Source organism: Vombatus ursinus, unplaced genomic scaffold (genome assembly GCF_900497805.2).
Source record: "Vombatus ursinus unplaced genomic scaffold, bare-nosed wombat genome assembly UNPS02007612.1, whole genome shotgun sequence".
Lineage (NCBI taxonomy): Eukaryota > Metazoa > Chordata > Mammalia > Diprotodontia > Vombatidae > Vombatus > Vombatus ursinus.
Genome location: NW_020947390.1, coordinates 8,381,805 through 8,401,229, shown reverse-complemented (window position 1 = coordinate 8,401,229; position 19,425 = coordinate 8,381,805). Strand labels below are relative to the sequence as shown.

The 19,425-nt window shown below is 35.4% G+C and overlaps 1 protein-coding gene across 2 annotated transcripts in view; it reads right to left on the bottom strand.

The window, feature by feature from the left end:
• Window positions 1-19,425, bottom strand: part of GRIA4 (glutamate ionotropic receptor AMPA type subunit 4) — a 467,849-nt gene that overhangs the window by 12,403 nt on the left and 436,021 nt on the right. The window contains exon 14 of one of the 2 annotated variants that reach the window (XM_027849546.1): window positions 2,111-2,225. The exons of the other annotated variant lie outside the window; for it this stretch is intronic. Coding sequence (XP_027705347.1) covers window positions 2,111-2,225 — 115 coding nt within the window. The remainder of the gene's footprint in view (window positions 1-2,110; window positions 2,226-19,425) is intronic. 2 annotated transcript variants of the gene reach the window in all.

The following is a 19,425-nucleotide window of genomic DNA, read 5'->3' as shown; positions in this document are numbered from 1 at the left end:
AGACTGGCTCTAGATTTCTTTATAATGCTCATAAAAATAGCCATGTCAAGAAACATTTTTGAATGATATTAAAAACTCCATTGACAAATGCTCTGGTGATGGCATAGTATATATTTTTACATGTCGACATAGCAATGTTATTAATTTAGGTATTCTTATTGAAGTAAGCTTAAATAATTTTTTAACATAGAGAGGAAATAACAAATTAGGCAATTAGTCTTTGAGAGCTCATCTAAGTAATGGCATCTTATTGATTTTCCTTTTTCCTTCTTTTAATACTCCTATCTTCTAGAGACTCTCACAAATAGAGAAATCTATGAATCCTGCTTCATACTTTTTACTCCTCCTTTCTCTTTCTCCTTGATACTCTCTCATAGAATATCTCCACAGAACTAGGGGAAGGGAAGAGGTGAGGAGACCATAATCTTTTTTTTCCCCTTCTCTCCAGGTCTAAGATATTCATATGGTATATAAGTCACTTCTTTTCTTCTCTCAATTCTCTTGAAAGAATGAGAATGGATCTGAAGGTGCTGAGCTGAATTACATATTTACCGCCCTGGACCTCAGCTTTCTCCTCTGTTAGAAAAGGGGGTTGGACTAGATGATCTCTCAAGGGCCATCCAATGCTTATGTTGTATGATTTATGGCTGGGTCAGGCATATTGAGCTGGATTGGGAGAAGCTGACATTTCTAGTTTTCCAAGCTAGTACTGATATATTTATGAGTTTTCCAGAGACTATCTGCATTTTCCAGTCAGATGCATGCCTCTGCAAGCAGATCCACACATCCAAAAGGCCTATTCAAAACCAAGTGTCATCACCTTGAGTTGTCCTGAAGCCTTATGAATATTCAAATCTTCAACCACAAACCTCCAAAGTAGGAGGCTTCTCTTATAATAATATTAAATATTGTATCTTGGAAACTGGAATAAAAGAAAATAATATCAAAAAGAACAGATAATTTTATAACAAAAGGATAATTTTAAAGCTCATGTCTCAACTTTCATTTTATTTACAAACTACTTGAGAACAGCCAGTTAGTACCTATATGCAGCCCATGTGTGCATACAGGTTTCCCTAACAGTATGACACTGCACTGCACCTACATATATAGCCTCACAGGATATATTGAAATGTGGTTCTTGGTTCAATGATATTTTCTATCTTCTGTATAAATTTTCCCTTTCAAGCATTGCTTGGGGAAAAAAAGGTCATAAGAATATGCTGGAAATAAAAGAGATGAAGTAAAGATAAAACTTAGTTGCCCTTATTTTTATAGAGACTCAGTAAGAAAGGAAAAACAAAAGTAGATATTCAGTGATAGTAGACTAAGGTGACCTTGGCTCTATTTTAAGAGAGGACAGAGTTTTTAGTTACCATACACTAATTTCTATTTCCTTATATAGCTGTAATTGGAACCTGTTTGATTACTGACTCACTGAAAGATAACCCTAGGAGGTCTTAGGGTTTAGCAGGGTCTTTGCTCTTACAGGCCAATGGATCTGTGATCTTATTAATGCGCGTACTTCCTATAAAGATGTAGATCTCAGCCCATCCCATCCATGTCTACTCATCCTTGGCGTCCTTGTTACATCATTGAAAAGGTTTCTGGCCCTGTAGTGGTAAGGAGGAAAAAAGGCCTGATTTAACTCTCTTTGCTCTTTCTTGTCACCGTACCAAGTTTCTCAAGGAAGTCATATCTCCTATTCTTTTCTAATCCTTATGTCCAAATGCTCGAAAGTAAGACCATCAGAATCCATTGTTTTGTGCTTTTAGTTTCTCTTCTCTATACTATACATACCTACACTCCTACATGATATGATTTAGGCTAAAGACTGGTCTCCTGCCCCTGGCTTCTCATCCACAGTGTCCTGAAAACCACAGGGACTTGGTGCTGGAATGAAAAATTCCTGTTAGTTTGGATTAATTTTTGAAATTGAAACAGATGCGAATATTTTTGCTTTGACAGTAATTGCGTACTATAGTACATGTAGAGCCTTTACCAGCAGTCCTGGTAGGCATCACCAGTCTCAGGCCAGAAGGAAGGACCCCAGCAGATGCACCAATTACTTTACATACTGTTTACCCGCTTTGGTGACATTGAGGCTAACCTTGGAGTCACCTCCCCCGCTGCCACATTCTCCTTTGTCGTACCACCATTTGTTTTTCAATTTGTCCAAGAGGCCTTGTTCATTCAGTTTTAAAACTGCGAGGTTAACAGCATTTCTTGAAACGATAAAACATATTTTGTAAGAAACTGCACAGCTGTTAAGATGTTAGAAGGAATGAGGATTTAAGCTCTTTTATAAGCTTCTCCCACACGGTAAATAAACCTCTCATTACCATATTACAACCCCCTCCACTGCAATCCAAATCAGAAGTCTGTATTATTTTGCTTATTTTCAAATGTGATAAATATGCCTATGGTATTTGGTAGCTCTCCTTTTATAACTCTTCCATAAGACAAATAGTTTGTGCTGATGACCAGTTAGATGGAAGCTTTGGCAAAACGCTGATAAACTGGGATTTAAGGGATTATGTTTTGGATCCTTGCAGAAGGTCAGCATTTAAAGGTAGGTAAATATTGTTCCAGGTTGCATTTTATTCCTTGAAGGAGAATGCTAGCAAACCTTTAAGTACTGATTTCTTGTCTATCCTCCATACCACACAGTTAAATTGAGCACAGAGTTTCTGCTTTTTTTTTTTTGTAAGATTTGTAGTTCCATGCTCTGGTTTAGCTTTGTAGATATTGAGGGGGGTAGACAGGAAGTCAGATCTTAGGGAATAGGTTTCAATTCTATTTTGAATGTTAAAGCCATTGCCTCTTATTTAGAAAAGAGGATCAGGCATACTTTTTGGTTGTTTTGACTAAGTAATTAAACCTCAGGATGTCATGCCTTCATTTTAATCTATCCCTTGTATAGAACGCATTCCCCGAGTAGGTTTTCTCCAGATTTGACTCTATAAGAGAACAGTTATGATGGATACAGATAATATGTCTTAAATTTTCTCTAGAAGATCAATGACTATATCTAAAAAAACACTAAGTAGGTGAGTGAAAATATTTTTAATTCTTCTGTTATACTGTTACATACTTTAAATATATATTAAAAAATGTTTAGTGGATCTTATTTTTCTAAGTTGTCCTGGTTTTAAAATAGATACATGAGAAAGAAGTATTTTAGGCTATTAGGGGGCTCATTTAATGAAATTTCACTGAAAAACAGAGAGTAGTTTCAATCTTGGAAATATTTGGCTCTACTGTTTTTTAGTCAGAACTCTGATTTCATTGGTGTAGAGAACTCCCGTTGGAAAAACTTCCTTCACCAATGCAGATCTGCAATTCATCTGTAACTTAATCTTGGCGAATTTGTCTAGGACACTGAGAGTTTAAATGACTTGTTCATAATCACACAGTATGTGTTAGAGGCAGGACTTGAACCCTGGCCTTTTTGACTCCAATTCCTCTGTTCATGAACTCCACACTGCCTCTCTTGGTTTCATGGTAATTCAATAAATATTGAGTGCTGACAAGTTCCATGGGAACTGAAAAGGTTATACCAACTAAGTGTGGTTATAATTAGTGTTTGAACAATAGATTTGGAAATATAATTAATTTGATAAATGATTTATGTATTTTATTAAATAGATTATTCAATATTTTTCTTTAAAAATCTGTTTTTAATATTTTAAGTAGTTATATATTTCTAGTTGTTACATTGGCTGGATGCACTTGATTAGCAAATATCTTTCCAGGTCAAAATGTTCACTTTCAGAGGCACTCATTTAGCTCCTATGGGAACATTTACACAGCACGAATTAGAATATTAGTTTACCTAAATTAGTTTAGAAAATTAGTTTACCTAAATGTGTGTTATATGAGAGCCCTTAAGGAGTTAAATGGGCTTCTCTAAAGTGAACAATACTAGGGTATCATTGTGATCACTAGAAAACAGAGCCATAATTAGAAATAGTTGTGCCTGGGACAACTATCAAAAATCACAGGCAGGGCAACCAGCATGAAGACCTTTGTCTGAGTGTGAGGTTACTGGTGGGACGGAGTGGGACAGTGGAAGAGCTTGTGCCAGTCTGCCAACTGATAGCTCCTTATTTTAACCAATTATTTTTACTAACTAGGTTTTAAGTTCTATTGTTTTTATGCCACCTAAGGACCAGAAATACTTTTAATGTCCTCTAAATTCATACCCCTAGAACAAAGCACCAGTGTTCCTTTTCTTAAGAAGAATCAGATTGAGATGTAGGAATAGCTGATAATTCAGGGGAAACTTACCAGCTATTTAAAAAATAAAACGAATTCTCTCTTGGGGAGAGAATATGGTTATTTTAATTTATTATTATCTGTAAATATTAGATGAAATTTGCTTTTAAATAACCTGAAAGTTATGTCTTTGTGAAATTTGATCCTTAGAAAAAAAGTAACTTTTAAAATAGCACATTTTGTTTTAAGATTATATATAGTATATTAAATAATTTTAATAGTGGATGGGCTTGTAATTGTTTTATATATTCTTTAGGAGAAAGCCTTTTATGAAATTAAAATCATCTTATGAGAGGGTTATTTAACAGGGTTATTAGCCATATCCATAGACGGTTTCACAGCAAAATAAAAGAAAATGAAAAAAATAAAGGAATGGATAAGGAAAAGATGCTTTCAGTCAAGGTAATTGTTTGAAAATTAAGCTCTCAAATGTTGTCTTTCTTACAAGATCTATTAGGCCATGTAAAAATGGTTTAGTTTCACACTGCTCTTTCTATTTCTTGGTTCATATTGTATAAGTTAACATTGGAAAATAAATCATTACCTAGTTCACCATTAACCACTATGATGTGCTTATCTTAGAAAGGCTACAGGCTTATCCTTATACCAACTGGCAGCAACCACTGTACTTACTTGATGGTGTTTAGTGTAACCCATCTCATCATTGATACCTTTCAGTTTTGCCCAATTTTGAAAGCTTGCTTGACTTAAAACCAAACCAAACCAAAACTAAAAGATCACCACACTCAGTACTTTGTTTCACTATCTAGGTGAAGTGTTTCAGTCAGAGGAAATATTGATGACAAAAAGATGGGTCTCTTTTTGTATGCTTAATATTTAGGTTTGGGTTGCTTTTATGGACTGTGATATGAAGTATTTGGACCATGACAATCTTTCTGTTTTTATGGAACATACACTTGTATGTTGTAACAAAAATAACCAAAGGAGTTTAAAGGTATACAAAGTTATTTCACTCAATAGGCTGTGTTGGGTTAAAAGTACTGGCCAGTAGAGAATGAGGTAGGAGCAACAATGCAAGCTATAAATAAAGTTCACTTAAATAGGGATATAGGAGGAGGACCATTTCTGTCATTGAAAAGTTACCCTAGGTACTCAACCAGTACTTCTTCCTATCTTCTGAAAGCTTAAGACAATATAGCTACAGTTTTATGCAGCATTAGAAAGGCCATTATGCACCTCCAACTGGAATTGTGACTATACAGAGGGTGCCACTGAGTCTGTGGAATTATGGTTTGATGTTACTTTATCATTTGGGTATTTTTAAAGTCTAATTGCTACAAAGAATATAAATAAGAGCAATATAAATGTAAGCGATTATTATTGTTATATATTCATAAGGCAAGATACAATTGTATTTTCTTCCATGACTTTTTCCTGTATGGATCAAGTGTTACTTATTTCTCTGAGCCAAAGCATTTACAATTTTATCGGTGCCCAGTACATAGTAAGTGCTTAACAAGTACTTGCTGACTGATTGTTTATCCTCACAACCATATAATGAAGTAGGGGTGTGTGTGTGTGTGTGTGTGTGTGTGTGTGTGTGAGTGTGTGTGTTTGTGTGTGAGAGATAGAGCAAGAGAGAGAGATAAACAGAGACAGAAAGAGACAGAGACATACAGAGAGACAGAGACAGAGAGAGAGAGATAGAGAGAGACAGAGACAGAGACAGAGAGAAAGTTACATTTTATTCCATAGGAGAGGTTGAGAAAGTGAAGCATAAAAGGGGCTAATGGCTTGCTGAAGGTAATGTAACATATTGTGCATAGATAAAATTGCTTTATTTTTAATGTAGTGCTCTATTCATCAGACTACCTACAAAATATAATCACTAGCTACTAAAATGTTTAAGATGTATGCCCAAATAGTGCTAGAGATTCCTTCTTATGTGCTGGATAGACTATGTACCTCTCCTCTTTTCCTTACAAAAAGGAAGTAAACTTTTAATATTTGATAGTATCAAAGGAATGTCATGCAAACTAGAATGCATCTTCCCTATCTCATAACAGTGTCACTATGGCCACATTTTTTTGGCTGTGTGTATGACTCATAGGCACAGGTCACTAAGCCTGGCATTGTGGTTTGTCATCCCACTTTTGCAGAGTAGAGGATGCTTGAGATATGAAGTTTTTAAAAAAGATATTATTTATTGAAAGGGGAAGAATTTGGTCCAACCAGATGATGAAAAATTGAACAATCAGTTGATGTAGGGGCAGGCCTATTCAAATATTTAGACCAAATTATGGATCTTTTCATAAAGAATTAAAAGATCTGCTCCAGGAAATTGGTATACCTTTCAAAAGCACAATGCTGTTTCACATATCATGTGTTTCTCTTAACTTTGGCTGCATCTGCTTCAACATGGCTTAAAATCAGTCTGTCTTCTACTAAATAGGCTACATTTTAATGTCTGAGTATGTAATCATACATGCATAATAAGACAAGGCCTTTAGTCTCCTAAATTAGAGTGAAAGAGAATTACATGAGTCCTTAATCTAAGAGGGCCTAGGAAATTCTCAGGAGCTTTTTCCTTTTAGATTTATTTAGGAATTTTAAAAATGCCATCAGGTCTTTCTTTTGTTATTCTAGCAAGAACCTATTTCTCATAGTTTTCTGACAGCTAACTAAAATTCCAAGGCTTTAGTGAGATACTAGGGAATACTGTTTTCAGTAGGCTGGAATCACTGTGAACCAAACATAAGTATTACCTGGAAAAATATACTCAGTAAAAACATGCTATTTAGTTAGTGATGACCTTGAGAACCTATACTATACTCAATTTAAAGCTGCTTAAATGGTTTGTACTACTGGTATTGATAGAAATATTGCAAAAAACTCATTTTTGTTTCACTTGAGGTGTTGCTTATTTCAGAAAAGTCAGATTAATCAGGATGGAGGAGCACACATATTTCTTTTAGCTGTTTAATTTTTTTTTGAAGTTTTATTTTACTCTAAACCTGTGATTGAAGCAGTGTGGAAAATTCCTGGCAAGCTCTTTCTCTGATCTGTAACTTGTCTTTGAGAATAGCCTGAGGCACTGAGCGACCAAGTTACTTATCTTTGGTCACCCAGCCAGCATGTGCACCCAAGACTTCTTTACTCTCAAAAGATGTGTGGTCAACAAGCTACCATAGAAACTGAGTGCCCAAGATAACCCCCTATACTTTATATAAAGTCCATGGATACCTAAAGATTACTATTAAAATCTATCAGGAGAACATGGAAAAGTAAATAAAAGTATAGGACTTACCCTTTTAAATGATAAAAAGCAAAAATCAGTAGTCTACTTGACCCTCAAAATAAGCAGTTCAGTTCACAGTTCTAGTCTCTTATTGGCTTTTAAAGTCCAGAAAAGCAACTAGTTCTCAGCATGATCAATGCTCCACTAAGTTTTCAATTTAACTTAGAGCTTTGTTATTACTTTCCCTCCCAAATTATCCCTTCCAACAAACAAGCACATGCCTTTATCTGCCTCAGTGGCTTTTGAGAGACCGTTCAGAAAGCTGGGATTGGGTCTAAATTGCTCTGTAGCCATTTGGATGTATCTGGTGGAAAAGAAATTAAGCCCTTCCTCAATTTGGTTTGTGTAGCAACAATGCTACAGGTAATATCTACCTAATGGGGATAAAACCAATTCTGAGGAGTGATCAGAAGTTCAGATGCAAAAAAGAGGGGGGAGACATTTCTTGATGGGAAGAACCAAACTTAGATTAAACTGGAGATGGAAAAGAATTAAAATAAAGATAATTTAAAAACCTTTTTATTAAAGAAGGATTTAGTCTCTTTACTTAGGTCTCTGTATGGTGCATAAGCAATTAAGTCTGTGATTTCTACATGCTTTTTTATTTGCTCCATAATCCATCTGTGTCAAGGGGAATTGTAAAAGGTGAATAAATGCTATATTAATTTTCAGCTGCTTTTAGGTTATATTTTCCTCTATATTTGCATTGTAATTCCTACTTGAGTAAATGGGGTCTACTGAGGGGCCTGTGCTGAAGAACTGATTGTGACTCATATTTAAAAGTAGTCAGCATGTCAGTAGGGCAGGGGATGCTGGGAAGAACTTGAATGTCTGAATGCTCAGAGGGACAAGTGTTTTTTCCAAGCCATTCTTGTAAAATCCCCATATAGTTATGTTGTACAACTTCTATTTCTTACAGTTCCATAGCTTATTTTAGAAATAGGAAATACTTATTACCTAGAAGGTCCAAAGAAGAAAACAGATATTTTATTATAGGAAACTAATTTTTTTAAAGACTAAGTTACAGAAATCATCATCAGTCAAATGTAATATTCTGGGGGCAGAGTGGGAAGGGGAGGGTGCATTTCTAAATAGCTTATTGTCTTAGCCAAAGCAAATAAGTTTTAAAATCATACTCTCAAATAAATGGAAATACTTGATGCTTTCCCTGTGGGTAAGTCTAACTTTAAGTGCTTTAAGTGGAACATTCAATTTGGGATGCCAGTGGAGAGGTGTTAGGAATTGCTTTGTCTCCTTTCCTTGCCTGCCAAATTTATTTTTATTTGTGGGCTCAAGTCCACTCACATTCTGGAGACCTGTTTGGGCATTAGGAGCTCCAGATTCAAAAGGCCACTGGTTTAGTATCAGGCTTGATTGTAATGTTCCAAAGCCCTTGCTCTAAAATCCATTTTTGACTTTTCAATTCAATTCAGATCAACAAACATTATACACACATATGCACATACATATAAATATATATACTCAGTAGGCAGGCTCCATGGTTCATTGATTTGATTGTTGCTGCCTTCTATATCAAGGCTATAAGGATTCTCTGAATTCTCTAGAAGACCTAGCTTTCTTTGCAACCACTAATACCTGCAGAACACTGCTTCTACTTGGGAAGAAGCACAAATCTGGTAGGGAAGCACACATTTTCTAAATCTTGTCTGCCTGTACTAGGGAGGTCTTTTAAAAATAAGGTGGAGGAGCAATACCTTCCAGCCTGGAATAAACAGTCCTGCTCTGGGTATGCTGTTGCATGGATGTGTCCAAATGTTCTAGATGCCGGCATATCAGATTATAGATTTAGAGGAAGAAGGGATTGTAGAGTTCAACCCTTTCATTTTGTAAATGAACAAACTTAGGTGGTGAGCAGTTGTGATTTGCCCAAGGTCACACAGGTATTAATTAATGAGGCTGCTGGGATTCAAACCTAGCCCTTTGTCTCTAAATCTAGTGCTCTTCTGATTGCCAGACATTGCCTCTTGTGCTATTTCTAGACTTCGGGGATAAATGGATGCATTTTATTGTGTTCAGCCTAAACCCCTAAACTAATCTCGTGCTTGTACATTTAGCTTGTTCTGGCCTGTTTTCACCTCGGACTTCTAGGCCCTGACCTCCTGTTTTTATACGCAAAAAATACCTCTGCCTATATTCACTATGTAATTTGGTTGCTTAGATGCCATCCTTGGCCTAACTCTCTGCTTGTGTCACCTACAGATTCTGACCTTGACCTGGTTCTTAGGATTTATGATTATTTCATGTCTTCTTCCTAGATGAACTGGTCTCCTGGCCATTATCTCTATATGATATGTTAGCTATGTGATCTTGTCATAACTCAACTCTTTTCCTAGTCCTTTGGGCTCTGTCCCACAACCCCCCAGCACTTAATGTATATAAAGCCTATTATCCAGACCCCTCACTTAGATCCTCACTTTTCTTCCCCCATAACTCTACCTGGATACTTGACTCAGCATGCCTAGTCCTCTAGTGCCTACTCTCTGCACTCCATCTAGGAGTCCAGGCTCCTTGATTGCTCAGACTTAGTAGGACTGCCTGTTCCACCACATCTCTTTTGCTTTGAATGTGACTTCTGACCTGCCTCACTTATTCATTCATTCATTAATTCATTCATTCATCCATTCACCTGCCCACCCACCCATCCATCCATCCATCCATCCATCCATCCATCCATCCATCCATCCATCTTTATTTTTACTAGACCTCTGATTTTATTGTTACAGTGAATTTTGTGTGAGGAATTCACTCTCCCAATGTAGGTCAGCAATGACTGTGTAACTTAGAATCTCAGAGAGTTTCCTGGGGGTAATGAGGGGATAAATGGCCTGCTCAGGGTCACACACCCACAGTTCAGAGATAACCTTTAAACGCAGGCTCTCCTGACTCCAAATTCTGCTCACTATCTACTATATCATATTGCTTTTCAACTTAAAATTGTGAACTCAGAATATGCAAGTTGGAAAATTTAATCTCTAAAGTATCATCTAGCTCAAAACTCTCATGTGAGGCAAGTGAAGCCCATGGAATGACTTCCCCAAGGTTATGAGGCTTGTTAGTGGCAGAGCCAAGACTAGAAGCCAGGTCTCTGACCTCTCAGTCTCGTGCTTTTCCCACTACAACACTGCTTTATGGTATTTGCTGGCATGTCTTCCTATCTATTTAAAGTCCAAACTCTGGCTGCTTCTAGTCTGCTTTTTTTTTTTTTTTGATGGCACCCACCTCTCGACATGAGGCTTAGGAGTGAAAGACTAATTAATGTGCAAGTTAGCCCACCCTACTCTTATCCCTTAAGACCACACAGCCAAGAGGCATAGATAACTTTGATCCTAGATGGAGCATTGCAATTTAGCAAACTCTTGGAAAACATGAACTATTTGATTCGCTCTTAAATCCTGCATCAGTAGTTTGGCTACTTCTCAATAGGAAGATTTCAGTGACTCTCCTCCTGAAACCTCCTGAATGGCTAAGCAGGAAGAGGTTTATTTATATTTTACCCAAAGCAATAGCAAGTACCTTATAAATGATTAGTAACTAGTCACTATAGTACAGCATCATATATTTTTCCATTAGTCAAAATGTAAGGTATCAACAAATACTACATGAAATGGGATTCTATATAAAATAAATAGATATAACTTAGACCCCATTCAAAGAAGGTGAGGTTACTAAAATGCCAGAAACCCTACTTTATAGAAGCAATACCACCTCCAAGAGTAGTAGAAGAGTTCAGCCATCTCCTCAGTGTTTCAAACTGGATACACTTAGTTTTAATTTCCAGTTTAGTTCCTTATTGTTCTTCTTAGCCTGGTACACATTTTTGCTTCTTTACTTATACAAAGCCTTTCTATCCTTAAGGGGTCTGTGTAATCTCCAAATTCTCCAAGAGATTTTCCTTAATTGCTCCAGGTTCTAATAATCTCTCCTATCCCCAACTACTATAATTCATTTTCTATATCATTTTGGTTCCTAATTACACCCTGTCTTGCATTGTGATTTAATTCTTTCTTTTGTACGTCTTGTCTTTCCCAGTGGATTGTAAATTCCTGTAAGGGAGGACTGTATCATGTGCTTTTTTTTTTTTTAATCCCATTAGTGCCTACTGTGGTGCCATTCATATTGTAGGTATTCAATAAAACTAATCAAGTTAAGTTGTGAACTTGCACTGAACCCACAGGCCTAAAGGCTGTATTTAGGCAAAAGAAGGAGGTGTTATACTAAAAAGGGAAATCCTACAATTACTGCACTTAGGTTGTTTTGGAGAGACAAAGGTACTCAACAGATGAAAAGCCTGTCAGGAGGAAATTTGCAAGGCACCAAAAAAGATATCAAAACTTCCCACTAAATATTGGTAAGAGAGACTTAAACAGGCTATTGATGTTGACTATTCTTTCAGAACTGTTAAAACAACGTAATAGATAACAATTTCACGTTGTCTAAACAAAACGCTCAAGGAAAAATATTTCATGGACAACATGGATAGTTAAAAGAAGGGGGTACATTTTTTGGCTTTGTTTTTACAGATGGAAATAAAATATGAGAGAATGAAAAGAACAAGATGTGATAAAATTCAAAGGATATCCTAAGATATTTCCTTATAAATTTCCTGAAATTTATTATATATTATATATTTTATATATATTTATATATTTTTTAAAAATTATCTTGTCATTTAAGATCTCAGATTTCTTAGTGGTTAGCTACACACTGCTAATAATAGATAATATTTACATAGGCATAGTATTTTAAATATTGGTTTCTATTATTTTAATATTTACATGAGCATAATATTTTAATAGGCTGAGTGCTGGACCTGAAATCAGGAAGAGCTAATATCATTCTTTATAACTTAATATGTATGAAATAGTTTCCCCTAACCCTGACTTTCCACTCAGATTTACTCTGGGAAAAAGATACATATTTTGGAAGTAAATAGGACAAAGGAAACAGGTCTTCTATGGAAATAAAGGTGGTATGTCCTAATCTCACATCTATACATAAGTATATATAAACAAATAAACCAAAGCAGCTTTTTAAAGGAAGTTGTAGGATTAAGAAGCTCATGTTATTGGAAAGATATGACTTATTTGAAAGGCTTGTACATACGCAGTAATTTTTCTGTTTTGATCATAAATTAGTTGTAGTCCAAGAATTTTAAATCCATTCCCTTTAAAGATTTTCAGCCTATGTTACCATAGACGATGACACAATTTATTTTCCTTGAGAGTGCATAGTGTCACCATAAAGACTTGAGTTGCTTCATTGACTCTGTCTTCTGTGGCCTCTCGATATCATATAGAGTTGTATATACCTGGTGGGTTGGTTGTGGGTCATTTAAGCAGGGGGAATAACCTTCATTGGGAGGGGAATTCTTTGCAGGAGGGGCTGATTGGGTTTTTCTACGTGGTTCCTTCTACAGTGAATTGGGAAATGACAGGAAGTGGGGCTGGGAAAGGGTAAAAGAGGGCAATATTTCAAGATTCAGGGAAATCTGAATAGCCTCTATACATAAATAAACTATGATTTCCTTACCATAGAAAATTTCTGCTGGGAATTCCTTCCACCAATCCAAATTGCAACTTATCTATGATTTGGTAGACAGGTCCCGGGTTGATCCTTGAGACTCAGAGAAATTAAGTGACTTGCCCAGGTTCAGATAGTAAATGTTTAGAGGCAGGAATTAAACCCAAGTCTGCCCTGAACTCTGAGCCTAGTACTTTGTCCACTATGCTACATTGCTCCTCATTTTACCTCTATACCGACTGTATTTCCTCATTCTTCATTCCCATTATGGCAATTTTCAATCCTGAGGAATTTCTGATAGACTAAAAAGAGGCTTGTCTAGGATCAGAGGTTACTGTGGGAAGAGAATTACTAAGAAGAATCCTGACATTCTAAGTCAAGTATAAAACTATGGAGTAAGCTTTTCTTTTTTTTTTTAATAGTCTAGTCAAGGGATATAGTGTAACTCAGTATAACCTGGGGGTTATAATATATAAATATTAATATATATTTTAGCTGAAAAGTCAGGCTTGCCCTCAGAGAATCCATAGCATGAAGTATCCTTGTGACCTTAGTTCTAAGCTGATTAGAAGTTTGAGTCTGTGCTAGGAATAGTCTGGGGCCAAGATTTAGGTTGGTACTTCTGGGCACACTCTGGACTTCTAAGATCAGGGACATCTTTATAGCCCAAATGTATCTCTTAAAGTAATTATAGTCTATTTCAGACTATAATGGCCCACATTTTCATCACCAGAGTAGAGTAAGATTGATTTCGTGCATTAAGCACCAATCTCCTGGGCATTAGTGTAGATAAGGGTCCACCTAGAGCTAGGTTCATCTGGAAAAATGAAAGTCATGAAAAAATTTGATTATCTTCCTGAAATCCACTGATCTTAAAAAACTCCTGGATTTGAGGACCACTGGGATGGAAAATGCTCACACACTTGTTTCTATAGCTATGTCTTCTGTGACTTCAGTTCAGTGTGAAATCACATCAAGTAAAAATGTACATAGCTTAAAAGATTTTTTAAAGTATTGTGAAAACATTCTCAAGAAAAGCCTGAACAGTATGAAAATGAAGCAGCATGCTGTAGTGGATAGAAGATGTGCCTGGGTTTAGGCTCTGTTTCTGGCACATTCTTCTGTAGCTATGTGACCATGAGCACGTCACTTAATTTTTCAGTGCCCCAGGAGAAAATCTAAGATAGGGCGTTGCTAATCTGTACTGGCAGAGGAAGTTTCCTCAAGAGACAGAATCGCAGATCCTGGCATTACTCCCCCCCCCCCCCCCCCCCCCCAAAAGCCTACAGTCAGCTCCTGAACATTCACTTGGAGAATTAATGGAGAAGTAAACTGTGTTTTTGAAATATAATGATTTTTTTGATGCAAAATTCTCCAATTTTTCTGTACCATGTCCTCCTCAATTTCTTAAATTATTCTTCCTTTTTGGGCCCCACATTTCTCTTTTTCTTGATCTGGATATTGCCCCAAGTCCTAGTCAGGTTTCTCAGGATCAAGCTTCCTATTAGCTCTGCTTTCACAAACCCATGAAAAGCAATAATGGTAAACATATATTACTGAAGTATAATAACAAGAAGCTGGACCTTTCCAAACTATTTTTATGTTTTCTATTTTTAAAATCTTTCCTTTGGCTATCCTTTTATTTCTTTACCACTTTTCCCGTGTGTACTCATGCCCTTTAAAAGCATCAAATGGGCCCAGATGAACCAAAGGCTGGGATTCTTTTCTATAGGAAACTGCAAATTCAGATAATGAATGCAACCAGGTTGGAAACTGACTAAGCAATAAAAAAAAGAACATATGGACTTGACATAGAATTAAAACTCAGTAATAATATTTATTTTTCCTTGCTATCTAGATTCTTATTTTCTCTGATGACTTTAAAAGGTATAAAGTATTTAATAATAACAGACTATATAAATCAAAGAGATGCCCATCAATTGGGGAATGGCTAAACAAGCTGTGATTATGATGGACTATTATTGTGCTATAAGAAATGGCCAGCAGGATGATTTCAGAAAAAAAAAAAGACTTACATGAACTGATGCATAGTGAAGTGAACACAACCAGGAGAACGTTGTACATAGTAACAGCAGTATTGTTTGATGAACTGTGAATGATTCAGCTAGTTTCAGCAATGCAATGATCCAAGATAATCCCAAAGGACTAATGATGAAGCATACTATCTGCCTCCAGAGACAAAACTGATATTGATTGAATATAGACTGAAGCATGCTATTTTTTCCCTTTCCTTCATTTTTTCCTTTTATTCGAGTCTTGTACAAAATGACTAATATGGAAATGTTCTATATAATTGTACATGTATAACCTGTATCTGATTGCTTACTGTCTCAGGGAGAGGGGAGGGGAGGGAGGGATGTATGGATAGAATTTGGAACTCAAAACTTTAAATAAAAATGTTAAAAAATCAAAAAATTATAACAACCTATTAGACCCTAATGCCATACAGTTATTAAGTTTATAATGAATGCCTGATAGGTAGAGGTTAATATTCCGTCTTGATGAAGTTTTAAATGTAATTACTCATTACTGAGTGTTTAACTCACAAATAAAAGTTTTAAATCTCTTTTAAAAACAAATTATATGTTTAATAGTATTGTATCAGATATTAGTATTATAGGTTTTTTGTGAACTTGTCATTAGAGTTTGACTGATATTGCCTTTCCATATACTAATTCCTAAGTCAAATTTTAGAAAATGAAAAATGATAAATTAAATCTTTTTTTTTTCCCTCTGAGGTGTTGGCAGCACTTTTAGAAGAATTCCAGTGTGCTCTGTAAGATGATTGGGTTAAGACTGTAAAATGATGATAGGGACAGGAATGACTTACAAGCCTTACATGACTTAAATGCATGTTTTTTTTTCCCCCCTATGGAAACACCTATAGTTGAATGATGAAATCACCATCATGGAGAGGTGTTAATCTTGGTCTCTAGAACTAGAGTAAAAAAAAAAATGTGTACAAAGGAAGGAGGGAAAAAAACAAGACAGGTGGGGGAGGGGTTTCCTTCAAATGGATGGTATACATTCCTTTGAAAGAAAACTCCCCTCTTACCTTAGTCCTGGAGCTGGTTAGTTCTCCTCTGTCCTCCTCCTAGGGGAGAAATACCCAAAATTAAACAATAATAGAACATGGTCTTGCATCAAAGTCAGGTTCAATTCTGGTCAACCACCTTTCTCAAGTCTCACAAAACACTATCAACTGTTCCATGTTTTGAAATTTGTAATTGGATTAAGATTCACTTTCAGGATTAGGCCAATGGGAACAGTCCTTTGAGATATAAGGGAAGGAGGATTCAGGCAGTGAGTCCTATGAAATCATAATATAACTCAAACTAAGAGAAACCATGGAGACTCCCTCCACTTTTTGAGTTAGTCAAACTTAGCTCTTGTGTTGTATACTGGACTTGGAGAAAGGAAGACCTGTGTTCAAATTTTACCTTTGTTATTTACTAGCTATATGACCCTGGGTGAGCTCTTGATTTCTTTGAACCTCAGTTTCCTCATTTGTAAAATGAGAATAAAAACACCTATTATACAAAATTGTTGTAAAAATCAAATGAGACTCATGTCAAGTACTTTTCAAATCTTTGTCTTGTTATTAATATGAGTGTGGGCGATACAGCGTATGGAAGGAGTGCTGGGTTTGAATCCTGGCTCTGTTTACTACTTGTGATCTTGGGTTCCCCTTCTTTGGCCCTATTTCTTAACTGTGAGATGAAATGGGTGGACAAGGTGGCGTATAATCTAATGACTCTTTAATCCTTTGCCTATATAAGTGTAGGGACTTTAAAACAACAGTTGTGAGGTGAAAAAAATGGAGTACTGAGCTACACCCTGTCTCATGTGTATCTTTGGTGTTTGTTGTGGATAGGGTATAGACCTATAATTTCACTGATGTCAGGATTTTCCAGGTGAGCAGATTCCCTCTTATATAAGTCAGTACCTTTTTTGCAGTCTTAGAGAGTTTCCTAGAGCACTGAGTGGTGACGAGATTTGTTTCTGGGTCACAGAGTCACATTGTGTCAGAGAAAGAACCTGAGCCCAGGTCATTAGGGCTTCATGGCCAGCTCTCTAGCCACACCCCATGTTTCCTCTTTTTGTGTCTGTTGCCGAGGGCAATTGAAGCTATAATTGCAACCTGTATTAGAATGCAACTCTAAGTATTTGTTAAGTATTGTCAAAATAAGTGAATCTTCTAATAGTGGCTACCTGGGAATGTTAAAGAAATTCAGGGAAGTGGACATTTGCAGGCAGGATATGTCTAGACTGATCTATTCTGAATATAGTTTAAGTGTTTGGATAAAATATATAATTTTTAATAGATCTTCATGGAAATAACAAATGTCTTTAGAGATAATGTTTCATGGAAAGTTATAGTCTTTTTTTGTCTCTATTCATGATTCTTTTCAGGGAACTATCACTAAACTAGTAACAAGTGTCAGTTTCACATATTCCCCTTTGGCATAATCCTAGGGTTGAGAATTAAAGTCCATTAAAGCCTAAATATATGACAACTGGGTTGAGTTTTGTGAGACATAAAGGAGGTGACCAAGAATCTTCCTGATCCCATACAAGATCATGTGCTATTATTATTTAGCTTTGGGTAACTTGATAAAATATTTTATTGAATAAAACAATATCAAGTGAGAAAGGATGTGCTTTTAGCTTCCAGCACACATTAATCATTATATATCTAAGAAAAATTAGAATGAAGAATATCATAATCTAAAGTAATAATTGTGATTAAATTTATGAAAAAAATTATACTACAGCCTACAAAATACAATTTCTTATGTATTAATATTTTCATGTATTTTAGATAGATGAATCCTACCAACTTATAGTTATTTAAAAAAATATATGATAAACAATCTGGCCAATAACCCTTCCTCCATATATTATATATTTGTATATGTATATGTGTACATATATGCATAGACATATGCATACATATTTATGTATAATATATATATGTTAAGCTGCATAAACAAGAAGATGTAACTTGGAATATACTCATTGGAACTGTTAATGAGTATTTGAAAATATGCATCTTTTTATTATTAAGAAATTATCATTCTGAACATTGCCATAACTATTGAATGAACTATTATCTTCAGGGACTGTTTATATACATACTTGTGCATATATATATATATATTTATATATATGTACATACACATATACTCCAATAATTATACAGATATATGCATAATATTTATATGTTTAATAAAAGAAGAATGGGTAGAAAGAACTGCATCTGGTCTTCCCTCTCCCCAATAAAAGATTGAAAAAAAATCAAGAGAGCCAATGATTCCTTTGGGGGACGTGTTGGATCTGTTTATGAATGAATAAAATACTCAGAAGCAGTTTACCCTTCCATCTGTCTTGATCCAGATATATACACTGTGTTCCAAAAATTTAGAATTAAGCTTTAATAGCTTAAAACTGCCCTAAGACTTTTGGAATACACTGTGTATGTGTTTAATTCTTGGAATGCATGCGTATGTGTGTATTAAAACACACAAATACACACATACATTTGATTTAATATATATGTTTGATGATATACAAGAATGATAGATATGAGATATGTATGTGCATATGCATTAAATATATATGATACATATATTTATGTGTGAACATTAGAACACACACATATGTGTATAATTATCCTTGGAAAATTTGCTTTTTTTCTATCATTCTTTACAAATTATTAGAAATGACCATGTCTCTGCAACGGCATTATATTATCAATTAAAAAAAAAAAAGCTTAAAAATGATGCAGAAATCAATTTATCTTTTCAAACACAAATACTTTCTGAAGCAATAAAGCATTAAACTTAGAAAACAAATATTGTTTTATAACATGTATTTTAAGTATGGAACTCATTCGATGTGGCTTATGGGGGTTAGCTTAGTATTCAGAAAAGATGAAGTAATCTATGAATAAAGACAACTGTAGTTACATTTGCTTGGATTGAGCAAAAATGACAGTTGCTAAGTAGATTCCATGCTTCAGGACATAAATTGATTGCTACTTGTGATGAAAGGAAAAAAGAAAAGAAATTAAATTCTCCTAAAGTAAAGTAATGCAAGGGTTATCAGGGTCATTACTGTGCTTAAAAAGCAAGCAAAGAAGAGCCTTCTTGAGAAGAATTTAATGCTGAAAACCTGGAGAATGCCACCCTAGATGGAGCAATTACCATTTTCTCCAGGTCCTGAAATATGTTTGCTCTGAGAACAATGAAAATCAATTGTTTTGCTCATGAAAGTAGCATTTTTTGCCCTGATTTCTCTATGTCCTGGCAATGTTTTTCAGAGTT